This window comes from Marmota marmota, unplaced genomic scaffold (assembly GCF_001458135.2).
Source record: "Marmota marmota marmota unplaced genomic scaffold, marMar, whole genome shotgun sequence".
Lineage (NCBI taxonomy): Eukaryota > Metazoa > Chordata > Mammalia > Rodentia > Sciuridae > Marmota > Marmota marmota.
The window spans coordinates 68,097,988-68,112,990 of NW_026000026.1; the positions used below are offsets into that span (position 1 = coordinate 68,097,988).

A 15,003-nucleotide genomic window follows, 5' to 3' on the forward strand; every position below is an offset into this window, starting at 1 on the left:
TCTCCTTTTTTTTTTTCCTTAATTTTGATACAGGGTCTGTCTAAGTTGCCAAAGCTGACCTTGAACTTGTGTTCCTTCTGCCTCAGGCTCCTAAGTCAATGTAATTACCAGCACAAGCCACCATGCCTGATGGATCATACATTTCTATAGAGGAATTCAGTGAATAGAGATGAATTAAAAAAAAATAAAACTCTTATTTCCATTTTTTAACCTCTTTACTCTCAAAATTCTAACTCTTCCATTTTATACTACTAAATGGGAACTCTAATCAACCTGTCTTAATTCTCATGAAGAAAAAATTTATGGAAAAATCTTTACCATAGTGCTTATAATAATGTATGCTATTGTTATTGCTGTTCTTTTTATGTCATCATAATAATTATTATATTTTTTTCAGAAATCCCACTCACTATTCTTACTTCCTTGAGATGTGACTGTGTTTTTACACTATTGATCATGAATTGTAACAAGGCAATTATATACTTGTGCTGAGTAGACTTGCTTTTGTGTATTATTTCTAAAGGAGGTCTTGAATTTCTGTAGAAATTTGATGAAATATAGTCTTTTAAAGATACTTTATTTCCTATATTTTTCCCCCTCTAGACTTTGTGGATTTGAACCATTCTATGATGAAAGAGGTGATCAGTTCATGTTCAGGAGAATTCTGAACTGCGAATATTACTTTATCTCCCCCTGGTGGGATGAAGTATCTCTAAATGCCAAGGACTTGGTAAGTGTGACCAAAACAAAATGAAACACAATGGAATAAATTCATATTTAACTAATTAATGGACATTTTTAAAATTATGCTCTAATTAATAATTAGTGGTTAATTAATTCCCCCAGTCTTTTCAAAGGCTATATATATATATATATATATATATATATATATATATATATCATACACCCTGATGTGGATTCCTTTTGTAGTCCCTTTTTTGTCCCCTCTGACTTCAAAACCTCTACCTGACTCTTGACAGCAGTAGCATTAATGCATTTTTCTTATAGATAATGAAAGATATGTTTTTGACTCATCATTAGATAAATTATCACAAACTACAATTGTTATTGTATTAATTAATGAGTTTCTACCACCTGACAAATGAAGAGACTTGCTTATGACAAAAACTGTGCTAGGTAAATCCAAACATAGTTTACACAAAATTCTGTTTTAACATGGCTTATTATTACCTAGATTTAGATAGACTTCATATAAAATAATGTCACTTCCTGAAATTTCATCAAAACTTATTAAAATATCCTGGCAGTAATACAAGTTCTTCCTTTATGGATCCTTGACATAGAGTCATGAAGTAGTAATAGTGTATTTTGTTTCTTTTACACTGCTTTTCACATAAGCTAATATAGAAGCTCATTTGCATTCATGAAACACTCTCTTCGGAGGGGTCCTCCTCTTTTAAAAAGATGATACTAATGTGTGGTTAAAACATTTATCATCAATGATCTAGGGGAAAACCACACAGAAATAACCAAAAGCTGACTTTTGAATCATAGAGGGTTGAGAGGGATCTTGGGAGTCATCTGATTTTTCCCTCATTTTAAAGATGAATGTGCTAAAGATCAGAAAATTGAAGGGACAGGGGCTGGGGATATACTCAGTTGGTAGAGGGCTTGCCTCACATTCACAAGGCCCTGGGTTCAATTCCCAGCATAAAAAAAAAAAAAAAAGAAAGAAAGAAAAAGAAAAGAAAATTGAAGGCACAGCCAAAGATCATACATCTTGCTAATAGGAGAACATTATTAAAACTGACTACAGTTTCCAGACCCCTGTTCCAGGACTTTTCCTCCATCAAACATTTCTTCCTTTTACTTCATGTTATTTCATGGAACAGATCACTTAGGGCCCATGGCTTTTCCTGCATGACTGGGAAGAGGAGCGCTGTGTGTGGCATGTGAGGATTTTGCACCACACTCCAGACATCTCTTACATCCATCACTTTTCTCCATCTCTGCTACCACTATCCCAATCCAAGACACCATCCTGTAGGACCTGGACCACAACCTCCTCTCTGGTCTCCCTGCCTCTTCCTGTGCCCTTCTTAAATACACTCCGCACAGGATGTGGAAGTCTCTGCTCTGGACAAATCCAATGTCTCCAACCCAAATACACAGTCCTTTATAAATGTTACAGAAAAGACTGAAAGGCAAACCAGATATTATTTATTCCTTATTTTACTTGCTGCTTGATTTTGTTGGCCTGGGTTCACTTTTTCATCCAAAGTCCCTCATTTCTTACCAGGCCAAAGTCCAGAGAGATTGACTCCCTTGGAGACATTATGATGGACTTGAGGTGAATGCTGACATAATACAGACCTCAGTTTAAATCCAAGCTCTACTAACTAGAAATTGTCTAACCTTAGGCAAGTACTAAATTTGAGTTTGTTAATCCCTCACTTGAGAACTGGAGCTAGTAACTCTAAGTATACCTTAATTCTAAAGATTATTAGTTTTTTAAAAAAATTATATGCATATAATAACGCATAAACAAGGGAATTAAGGTGTTAATCAGATCCAATCATGTAAGAAAAGGACCTAGGGAAGTGTCCATAGGCACCCACTTTGTGTCTATGTCTAGGTCTCAAAAGTAGAAACACAATCAGAACTTTCACACATCTTTTGACTTCAAATAGACTATCATATCAGATCACTCCTCTGAGTCCAAGGCTTGGAACTATTTTATTTGTTGATCTTCTTGGCAATTTATTGCCTGTCATTCTGAGAAGCAGAAATGGACCTTTCAGAACAGGTTGCCTTTGGTTGAGTTTAACCCTTTAAGCAAATCATACCCCAATGCCAGTGACTTTTTTGATTCTAAAATGACTTTTACTCTAGCTGTGGGCTGGAGCACCCTCCGGAGATTAAAGAAAAAGAACTACACATCCCAGGAGTATCATAAAATAGTATCATAAAATAGTTGGACTATTGCCCCTTTTGTTTGCCATTTAATCTCCATGGAAAGAATGATGATGCATGAATGATTCTGTTGCCATGGAGATGTATTTTAAGTTCTGAATTCTAGGTGATTCTGAAGTACAGCTTAGAATGATTCAGATGCTGGTTTTACCTTCAAAGAATCAGAGGCAAGCAGGACCTGTTTCTTTGACCTTTGCTCAAAAGCAGTCTGCCACTTGGGGGACAGGTTTCAGTAGGGTCCCAATATCATCTACTGCTACCTGCAGTAGTTCCTGCCCACTGAGTCCCCTGAGGGCTTATACCCTTTTTAAAAATGTATAATTAGTACTACTGCTCAGAAAATAGAACAAGACCTAGAAGTTCACAAGCTAGGGGCATGTTCAAGCCACCATAAAAGTTTCCTTAAATCTGTTTCTTTATCATTTCAGGTCAGAAAATTAATTATTTTGGATCCTAAAAAACGGCTGACTACCTTTCAAGCTCTCCAGCACCCGTGGGTAACAGGTAAAGCAGCCAATTTTGTACACATGGATACTGCTCAAAAGAAGCTCCAGGAGTTCAATGCTCGACGCAAACTTAAGGTAAAATGACATTTTTTTCTTTTGTTTTTTTAAAAAAATATTGGGGCTGTGGTTGCCTAAGCACGTGTGAGGCACTGGGTTTGATCTTCAGCAATACATGATAAATAGATAAATAATAAATAAATAAATGTATAAAAATACAGTAACATTATTTAAAAAGATTATGCCTCTTTCTAGGACTAGTAACCATTTTCAGTGGCACCAGTGGCACCCAACAGTGCTGACATTAAACTACTTCCAGTTTCTTTATCTTCTCATAAATTCATCATTAATAGTAGGAAAAAGTTTTTTTAATACTGAAATTTGGTCACCAAATACACTATTGCTGCTTCTCATCTAATTAAGGCTTATCAATTGGAACAGCATTTTTCAAGAAACTGATGTTTATTCAGGAAGTTGTTTCCTTCCTGAATATGTGAAAACTGGAAAATAATTTTTGAAACTATACTTCATAATATAAATAACCATACTTGATAAACATTAACATGATTGAAATTAGAAATTATTCATCAAAATGTGCCCATTTCCTATAGAACACTTATAAAACAAAGACTATATACTTTTCTATGACATAATGGTATTTAGAACTAGTTATAGAAGGGAATCTCCAAACTTAGGGTTCTCTTCAACCTTTTTTTACTGGCTCATATAGATTAAATAAACTGAAGGGCCAAATTAATTTGAAATACCCTGGATTAGTGTTGATGTAACATGGATCCTAGTGTTCCAGGAAACAAATACTTTGGGAAACAATCTAAAATTTTATATGAGTCATCAGTTATCCAGATTATGAAATACTCTAATTTGAGATTAGAGAGATTTTGTTGTTCATTCTCCAAACAAGTTTTCATCCAATGGTGTTAGAATAACATACTTTGAAAGACTGAACACTAACTTATAAAATATACTCCCTAAAAACAAAGTAGGGGTTTAGCTCTGATTTGGGATTTTAAGTGGAGGTGACATCTGATGCCTTTCTGTCTCCAACCAGGCAGCCGTGAAGGCTGTGGTGGCTTCTTCACGCTTGGGAAGTGCCAGCAGCAGCCATGGCAACATCCAGGAGAGCCAGAAGACTAGCCAAGAACCTTCTCCAATCCAAAGCAGCAGCGAGAACATCAAAGCTATGCCAGAAGTAGAGAACACCCAAGGAGATGGGCCCCAAGTGGCCGTTGAGGGTGAAGAGGCTGAGCTGATGAAGGTGCAGTCCTTAGAGGAGGTGAAAGATGAAGATATAAATGCTGAGGAAGTCCCCATGATGGAGCCCGATGCTCTGGAGGACGAGATAAAGATTGCTGACCCAGAAATGGAGGAGAGCCCAGTGGAAGAGAAACTGAAGACTGTGGAGGAAGCAGCAGACCCCAGAGAAGGGCAGGAAAACCCTGCCGTGGGACTTGGAGTTCCACAACAAGATGTGATCTTGCCAGAGTACTAAGTTGACTTCCTTTAGATCCAGAAGTCAAACTCTGGCATTTTATGTGCTTTGTCCTTCAGCAAGGAAGGGTGTGGAAGCATGATATGCACTAATAGTGATTCTGTTTTTGAGGTGCAAAAAAAAAATACATATATACAAGTTGGTAATCCTAACTTCAATGCATGTGACTGCTTTATGAAAATAATAGTGTTTTCTATGGCATGTAATGGATACCTAGTACTGATGAGTTAAATTTGAAATTGCAAGTAAACACAACCCTTAAAAACACCCATTTTCAGCAACCAGTGGCAGACATTTTAAGTAAATAGTAGCAAATTAATTTTCCTTTGAAAACCTAGCCATCCTACATCCTTTGGTTTTCTTCACAAGGCAGTAATTCCTTTGAACTGCTTCTCAGATAATACTAGGAGATGCTATAAAATATATTTCCATGGCCTTCCCAATATTTATTTTTCAGCATTAATGTGTTCAAAACTGTTTACAAGGAAATGGATATATAAGTGATAGTCATACAGAATGTGCAAAAAATTCCATTTACAATGGTAAGAAATTGAAGCATACTTATAAGGGCCATGAACTCATATGCCCCTAAAGTTTATGTGGAGAATGTCCTCTTACTTACATACACCATATCAAAAAAATCAAAATGTTATTAATAATTAATTCTGCCATTAATTCTGACATTTTAACAATCCTGGAGAAAGTATTTTACACACACATGATGAATTTCATTCTTCCCTTCACCTATTGTCCAATAAGATGCTCTTCAGGTAGACAAAATTAAGGAAGAATTAAGAAAATTAAAGAAGAATAAAGAATAAAGAAAATCAGGGAAGGAAAGGGGTAACAGAATTAATTCATTTTCATTTTGCAAATAAAATTCATGAATTTATAAAACCTATAGATAGAAACATTTTTATGGATAAATCTATAATTAAAAAGTTTCAAATATTTAGAAAAAAACTATTCCACAAATTGGTGCCAAAATGTCTGAATAGAGTAGATCATTCATTATTGACTTTACTAGAAAAAGACAATTATTGTATATAAAAACTTTCCCCTCCAATTGACAATGTCTAGATAAATTCTTTATAAGCTTAAGGATACTTATGAAATATAGTATATCTTTTTCTCACACTTGGAATGAAAGTGCCCACATTTTGGAATGTAGCGAAAAAGTTTTTCATGTCAAGAAATTTAGTGCACAAATTTTTATTTGCCTTAAAAAGTGAACAAAAATGAAGAAAACACTGATTTCAAATCATACTCTTGAGAAGCTAGAATCTAATATTTTATTATAATTTGTATCTCCAGTGTATTTTTCTCCGACTTTAATAGCAGAACCATTTTTCCCTTAAAGAAATTACACTGAGTCCAAGTACCTCGAATTTATTTCTAGTTTGAGTTGAAATTAATATTTTACCAAAATCTTGCATAATGTAATATAATACATTTGTGGTGGGTTTTAATAATTTTAAAAAGAATAATTTTCAAAGTCCAAAATGAAAACAATAAAAATGACCAGCATATAAAAATTCTCATAAAATAAAGAGATCTTAATTTCTTTTGGCTCCTCCTCAAAACCATTACTTTGGAAAACAAAGTCTCTGTGGCTACTGGAGGTTATTGGATCTCAGTGTACATTTTGCATTCCAAGCATCTCAGTGTACATTTTGCATTCCTATTCTCAGAGAAAGGAAATAAGGTAGGGCTTCTGGTATTCCATAGTTTAGGGATCTGATAGGTCATAGCCATAGAGGAAAAGACTCTGAAGAAGCACATAATCTGAGTTCAGATGATTATTTTTTTTGTTTTATTTTTATTAATAGTACTTGTCCTCTTCTTCCCTCTTTTATTCCCTCTTAGAATTAAAATTTTGGTTGTTATAAAGGGCTCACTTTTTAACTTGCAAGAATGTCTTCTTCATTAAGCATTAAGATTTCCATTTAAGAAGAGTAATTTCCTGGTAAACTTTTCCCCGTGAGAGAGTGTGTGTGTGTGTGTGTGTGTGTGTGTGTGTGTGTGTGAAGTGTTCCATTCGTCAAAAGAGGAAATAGGAGAGGGAAATGGGGTTCTATTAGAGAACAGCAATTAGTTGGAAGATCAGACCATATCATCCCTCCCATCTGGCGTTCCAAGGGCAGGTTATATCATTCCAACACTGGGGCTGACTGGATCAGTTGGCCCTGTGGATTATAGAAACAGCATTACCATTGCCACAGCCACACAGTGAGTTTCAGAGTGAATTTAACCATTTTTAACCATTTAAATGATTGTACATGACCTTCCTTGGTGAGTACTCAAGAACATGAAGGTAATTCCCTCTTTTTAAATCTGTAAACTGCATCTTCTAAAATATTGATGGAGATTTTAGATTTTTACTCCATATGTTAAGTCCTGATAATGCCCATATAGGGACTAATGAAGTTGTTTCAGTGGGAAACAAGTCAATCTTTCACAGAAATGTTCATTTCAGTAAAGTAATTCAGATTTCATAGAAATAAAATCTAAGCTAGCATCATAATGTTATCATTTTTGAAAGAACATTGCTTGTTAAAATGGGATACATTGTCTATCGCAAGGATGATTTAGCTAAATAACAGGAAAATAGAGACTTAATTTGGAAAAAATTCATAAGGTTACTTCTGACAATGTAGTCTCAAAGCAAGATAGTTTTTAAAATTTCAGCAAATAACAATATTTTGCATTTTAGAACTGACAATTATCACATTGCATTATTGGTTTCTATTTTGAGAAGTTCAGATGCATAGTATAAACTACATTATTTTACCATAAGAGTCAATACTGAACTACATCCCCCATTTAAAAAATCTTAAAAAACCCATTTAAAAAACCCAGTATTTTCTTTCAAAATATTAAGGAAACATTTGTCCCAGGGACACATGGACTAGAAATTATAATAAGATGGTTGTAGCATTTACTATATAGAACAAGAGCTGTCTTGTAATAAAGCCACTTATGTAATTTTAAATTTCCTATTAGTTACATTTAAAAAAATTAAAAGATGAAATTATAGTATCTTTTAACCTAATATATCAAATTTGCTACATCAATATATAATCAAAAAATAATGAAACATTTTGGATTGCTTATTTTTATACTAAGTTTTTGAAATTGAGTGTATATCATATCTTTAGTATATCAAGCAGTCAAAACCCACATGTAGCTCATGGCTATTGCATATGGCACTGGTCTAGAGTACTTTTTTATTTTAAGCAAAGTGACACTTGAACTTTTATGCTTATGTCTGAGCTGCCTCAGTTTCAATTCATGAATTGAAGAGAGGCCAAGAAGAAAATATTTCAGAAATATTGTAGACTGCAACAAGCAAAAAGCTATTGGCTATTCCCGCCCATTCATATGGTTTGATGAAATGTTTCCTAGCACAACTTCAAAGAAAAGCACTTTCCTGAGCATTGCCAAGTAATCTCTTTGCCACAGTTCCTCTTGATTTTTCTCTGGGCCCTGTAATCCTAACTACAGACTAGAGCCTCTTGAGTACTGCCATAAAGCCAACAGTATTCCTGCTTACCAGTGTCTGCTGTGGGTCCACTATGTGTCCCCATTGAGAAAGGACTACACACAGAATCCAATTTGCAATTCTGAACCAGTATACCATTCTTGTGTCACAGGCAATATATCTTTCTAGAAATCTACTGAAACTTATAAATTAGCATGATGAAGACTGTATGAGAATGGTGATATCACATCAGTTACCCTGAAATGACTATTGGTTCTCATTTTTTAAAAGGGTTTAATCAACACTGCCATTACACATGGATTTTAAAAATAGACTTAGAAATTTTTTAAATACTGATTTTAGAATAATCAAGTTTCTATAGTCATTTTTAGTGGCAGACTTTAAAAGACATGAAGTTTGCCTTTTACTGTGACCTCAATTACATAGTATTTTAAACATATTTTGTAATTTAGAATGTTTAGCAATGCCTATTTCCAGTTTCACATACAAGGTGACTGATCGTGGGTTGCCTACAGGCTGAAAATTTAAAGAGGGCTGTTTTGTTTCATAATCTAGTTTTTATTGCACAGAAGCAGCTGGTTGCATTTCAAATTGGAAAAAGAAAAGTAAATGCCAGAAAAGGCAAAGGATAAAATTAGTAAACCATTTATTCTGTTTTGGGTTGTTCTTGCAAAGTCAATTAAAAAAAAATTTAAAAAGAGGTCAACAAAGTGAATTAACACTAGGATTTTCTTGATGAAGGTGGACCTAATATATAATTGACAAAATATACAGAATGGAGACACTTGAATAATTACAATGCCATTATGTAATTTATTTGTCATTGCAGAGTATACTGTCTGGTTATCTAGGTCTACTAGGGAGGATGCAAAGTCTGTAGGCATTTACTTATGTAATAGGATTTGTAATATCCTTGTAATTACTGCCTATTAGGTCATATTCCAATTTCCTTAATAATCAGCAGTGAAATGCTCCTGTTCAGGGTCATTGCTAAATTTGAGCATTTATTGGTTGAACACTGCTTAATGTTTAGACTCTGTGTCTTTATGCAATGTTTTTGAAAAAAAACATAGACATGTAATTTCAACATTGGTATTATAATATTCATAACAATTTGATAAATAGAAATGTACCCAATAATTTTCTATACAAATTTCTAAGTCCTTTTATTCCCCTGAAACATTCAGGGTGAGTTTCCAGTACCTTGACAAACAGAAAAGAGAGGAGAGACAACCCAATAATAACCAAGTTCAACATATCCTCTTCCTATACTTTAAAATTTTTAAGGGCAAGATTTTGTTGTCATTATATTAATTTTTGTGAATATCATGAGCTCATATAATATGTCATTCCAATCATTTTCATACTTATCTTTGGGAGCAAAAATAAATATGATTAATTTATATCAGGTTAAAATTTAAGATTTTCATAAATGCTCTGTGATATTCTAGTTGATCTGATTGCACAATTTTAGCTTTCTTCCTGATTCAGTTCCCTATCATCTGGCCCAGAGGTACCCTTAGAGCAAGATAGAAGCCTTGTCAGAAAATCAGACTACCTAAGAAGCTTGCAAGAATCAGATGCTACTCCAGAGAGGATTCAAAGCAGCCACCTGGTTGAGCTGAAATTAGCCAAGTGAGAGAAAGCCACTTCCCACATTCTGACTGAAACTTTGAAAGTGGTTTGTTTCAATATTAGTATATTTCCATTGACCAATAATGGCACAAGATTCCACCAGTTGTTGACTCTTTCCTTGTCTTGGTTTGCTACAATTAATCCCAAATCAATGTTTTATTTCATCCTTGTAGCCATCAGGCTCATTGTATAGGGTTGTGAGATCCTCTAAAAGCCCTTGTGGGAGCATCCCAGACTAGCTGGAGAAACATGGATCCAGAATTTAGTTTGAATCTCTCAACAACAAGGTTAAGATTTAAAAATCACCTTGTCTTTCTAAATAGTTGTTTTCAGTGCATTTTAAGATTGACCCGGAAAATCCATAGATATGGAATATTTGTGTCCAATCTGATCTTTGCTACGATTCATTGTGTTAATAATGCAGATATTTAATCTTTGATCAGACTGAATAATCCTTACTTTCCTTTCAAAAGACTATTACAAGCTACTCAAATACACTAGACTTTACATTAGATTTTTTTTGAAAGCTATTGTTTTCCTTAAGCTCTCCCCTATTCTAACAATCAGTTTCAAATGATAAAAATTTACTAGGTTTGCCCTTTCTTTGTTTTTTCCTTGATACATGGGCAATAGTCCATCTGTTTTGCAAAATGTAAGTATAGTCATACTTGAAAACTATCATCTCATAATGGCCTCCATTTAACCTAACCTATTTAACACACCCACAATACAGTTCATATACCATGGCATAAACTATAAATAGCATATTTATTATTTTTTCTTTTCATGGCACCATTAGTCTCAGTATTATTTTCATAGTTATCTGTAAGCAAAAAAAATGTTCTAATAATTAAAAAATGTTCCATTCATTAATAGTTAGGTCAAAATGACTTAATAGTTTTTCATTCTATGTCCAACAGATGTTGCTTTTTCTCTCAATTTTTTTAAAATGCCTTATGAATTCAGTTAGTGGGGACAGCTGACTTCTGGTTTAAGTAATTCCTTATGACCAGGAACTAAGAATATAGGCAAAAGGGATTGTTAATAAGAGTCAGGGGCTGGTGTTTATATTCTTAGTTGTCTGAATGCCAATCATTCTTTTAGCTCTTTTATTAATGGAAATACAACTTACATATTTGAGATATACATATAAAAACTTACATACATTTTACAGAATCAACTTCCACATAATTTTTCCAGGAATTAAATTGAAATCTCCAAAGAAGAGTTTTCAGGAGTCACTATGGTTCACAGAGCAAATCTTTCAAAGGCTGTTTTCATTGGAACATATCCAAACTATTGTTTGTGGCTATTTTCATACAATCAGGGGAAAGTTGAATATTTTAAAAAATGACTGTACAACCCACAAAGCCTAAAATGTTTGTTTGGCTATTTGGTCCTTTACAGGAAAAAAAAGATTAAAAAAAATTTGATGGCCCTGGTTTTTCACAGCAACACCCCATGCTTTTTGATGGCCTCTAGGAATGCAGTTTTTTGTACTGTAGTTCCTCATCCCCCTTAGCTTAAGGTTCTGATTCTCATTTGCTTCGTCAGAACTTAGGTGAGTTTTGTTTGATGTTGTAGTCAGTCTCACAACAACTGCTGGACATAAGACAGTGAAATTTCTCAACAAAATTGAAAATTCAAAATTTCATCATTTCCCCAAAAAAGAAATTTATACGAATGGAGTTCACTGAGAGTGGAAGTTAAGATTTCTGGTACTTTGAGTGTGCTTTAGAAACTTGATCCTTATATTTAAAAATCATATAAATACCTTAATACATAATCATCTGTACCTTATACTAGCATTTGTACATTTAAGCCAATCTGAAGCTGTTACTTAATGAGCTAAGAAATGAGAGTCCTTTGATTCTGAATCTCTTAGAATATTCTAAAACAATTTATATCAATTGAACTTCCATTTATAATTTTAGAAAATATGCTCTATTAGGTGATATTCTATGATAAAGACTTGTTCATCAACAGACCAGGAAATAGGCAAATGACCAAATCTTTTATGTAAGAAAGCAACATTTAAATCCCCCATGCTTTTCTGAGTGTTCTATATTTCATTTCTTTGAAGAGAAGGTCTTGAGTAAATGCTTTCCTTTACTTTTCTTACATATTTAGAAATCCAAGAAGGGCCCTTTTCCTCATCTATTTCTGTCACAGAGAAATTATTCATTCCAAAATATCTGCCTTAAGGGAAGCAGGTAACCTAGATATTGAGAGACATTTAGGCATTCATGACTCTTGTGTTTCAGTTTGACTTTCAACATCTGTAGTCTAAAGGATATTTAAGTTAGATATTTAAATAGAAAACCCATTATCAGCCTATTATTAGGAATACCTAAAATTATATATATTATGATTCTAAATAATATACTCTTTTATTTAAGCGACTTCAGGAATCAATAGTATAGAACACAGGAACAAAAGATATGAATCGTCCACCAGTTGGCCATGGTTGATGTATGTATAAGAGAGAAATGTTTGTTTGGCTATTTGGCTATTCCAGTTTAGAATGGGACTGGAATGGAAGAGGATAAAGATGACAAAATGTAAATAAAGAAGTCTACATTTTTACCTTCCTACTTTCTGAATTGCTTAGAGTTTGAAGACTGTTGTTGATGGAGTTAAATATCTTGGAAATGAGTAGACCAAAGTCAACAGCTGGTTTTTGTCCTCAAAATCAAACAGCACAGATTAGGGGAACAGTAGGCCAACATGGAAGCATGTTTTAAGGACACGATCGGCTAATGTTGAAGATTTTCAGAAATAGCCTATTCTAGGTACCCATTTCCCCAGTAAACTTTCACTGAGAAACTATTATATGCAGTGGAGAAGAAAAAAATGAATTAAACCCAGTGCCATCCTCCAGAAGTGAGCTTTTAGTTGGAAAGAAAAGGCAAGCCTGTGCTAAATCTGGACAGGTTGTAGCCCTCTAGGATACAGGGAAAAGCTCTCTTTTGCTACAAATGATCAAGGAAAGCTTCATGGGCACATGGGCTGATTTGAAGGACTAGAAGAATCTTCGCAGACAGGAGAAAAGGGGGCATGTCTGACTGAAGATCGACCTGACAGCATAGGCAGAGAGGGGAAAGGCAAGACAAAGTGGTGAAGAAATAACACTAGGTAGGAAAGACTAAAATCCAGAGGGCAGTGTTGCTAAATCTGCAGTAAAGCCTCAGATTTGGTGCAAAGTTGAATTAGATTCCCTGCTCCTTTCTTGTTTTTGGTCAGAAACAAGTATAGCCTTTCTTCAGAACATCTGCCATATATGCTTGGCTCATCTGGTATGCCCCTCAGCAGAATGAAAATCATCCAACATATCAGACATTTTTACAAGTCATTGATTAAAGCAAAGACTCAGTCACTGAAAGCATAAACTGCATTGGCCAGGTCTCCATTGATAAAGCAGAGGAAACTATAAAAGCAATTATCTGCCTAAGTTTTGCAGAACTGGAGTTCTAAAAACTCTTGCTACTCCAGAAAGTCACCTACTGAAGTTTGCTAACAAAGGCCCACATCAAGGTTACTGTTATCATTATTTTAGCCCTTTAAGTTATCTGATCTGGACAGTTCAACCCCCACCTTCCACAAGTTCCTTTTTATATTACTTACTGCAGGCAGTATTTTTACCTTCATCTTCAAGAAACTTGTTTTAAAAAAACATATACAATTAGAATCAGATCACAGTATAAATATTTTTGGTTGTCTTGCAACTTTGCTTATCTCTGATAATATGTGTGAGTAGTGAATGACTACATAGGGACAAAGATGAACTATTATCTGAATAAGGAAAAAGAAACTAAGAAGTTAACATACAGAAAACCTAAGTTAGCAGGCACTAAGAAAAAAATGTCCCAAAAGGGGTTTTCAGCCTTATGTGACATTATCTGGGGTGTCTTTTCTGAACTTTCCTAGATGTGAAGTTTGTACTGCTGGGTTGTCAAAAGCTTTCTGGGCTAAAGGGCCATAAGCTACTCCATAGTACATGGAGGCTTAAGTTAATGAAATAGTGCATACAGGAAACAACTTCACTAGTTTAGCTTGCAAAGCATTAGCCAACAGTAAAAGCCTGTAGGATTTGGAGGACAAAGTATGAAATGTTGTAGTGTGCACAGCAAGATTATAGGCTACCTTCCCAACTTCTATTTTAAAAGCACTGAAAAAAGGAGCTGTGAACATTTCATTTTTAAAACTTGTCAAATGGTGCTATTGACTCCTTAATACAAAGATATATTACAATGTTTTTAGGTACATATATTAAGTCTAGCCTGGCCATAACTGTAAATACAGAAAATGTTTGTAGAGAATTCATCAAAATCATGCCCATTTGCTTTTGGTTGAGCTACCATATTCTTCAATGGTGGTAATTGACCACAGAGCTCCTACTTTGTATAGATGGGACACAACAGTCATTGATTGGCTCTTTCTCCTTTGCCCAAAGACTGGGGTATACAACACAAGAGCTCACTATCTTCTTGGATTCAGGTTGGAAAATCCAGTTCAATGATTAAATATGCTCATTTGGCAAGAGAGTTGGAGTGTTTTCCAGAAACTTGAAGAAAGAATGTGTGATGGCAGCAAAAGTGGATGTTAGATTAATTTTAGAAACTGACTTAAGTGACGGCCAATGTTACTTTGTGTAAGTTTATTCAGATTGTCAGAACATGCCAAAAGCCTATACCTTGCTACTGGGAAATGTGTAAAGCAATTTGCATGTACAGTATGGTAATAAATCATCTAAGAGCCCACCAAAATTTTGCATTCTGTGATTTGAAATGTTACCATGATTCAAGAGAGACACATGGACATTTTCCTTATATCTGATATATAAAGCTGAATTATTCTTTGAGTGTCTTCCCATTCTCTCAGATAAAATCATACATTAAATTTGATGTTTATGTTTTTGA

The 15,003-nt window shown here is 34.4% G+C and overlaps 1 protein-coding gene across 2 annotated transcripts in view; it reads left to right on the plus strand.

Annotated features, from left to right (window-relative positions):
- Camk4 (calcium/calmodulin dependent protein kinase IV) overlaps positions 1-14,988 on the plus strand; it is a 237,250-nt gene extending 222,262 nt beyond the window's left edge. For both annotated transcript variants that reach the window (XM_048811576.1, XM_048811577.1), the window contains 3 exons: positions 604-730; positions 3,363-3,515; positions 4,507-14,988. In XM_048811576.1, coding sequence (XP_048667533.1) covers positions 604-730; positions 3,363-3,515; positions 4,507-4,947 — 721 coding nt within the window. In that variant the 3' untranslated portion in view covers positions 4,948-14,988. The remainder of the gene's footprint in view (positions 1-603; positions 731-3,362; positions 3,516-4,506) is intronic.
- The last annotated feature ends 15 nt before the right edge of the window (positions 14,989-15,003 follow it).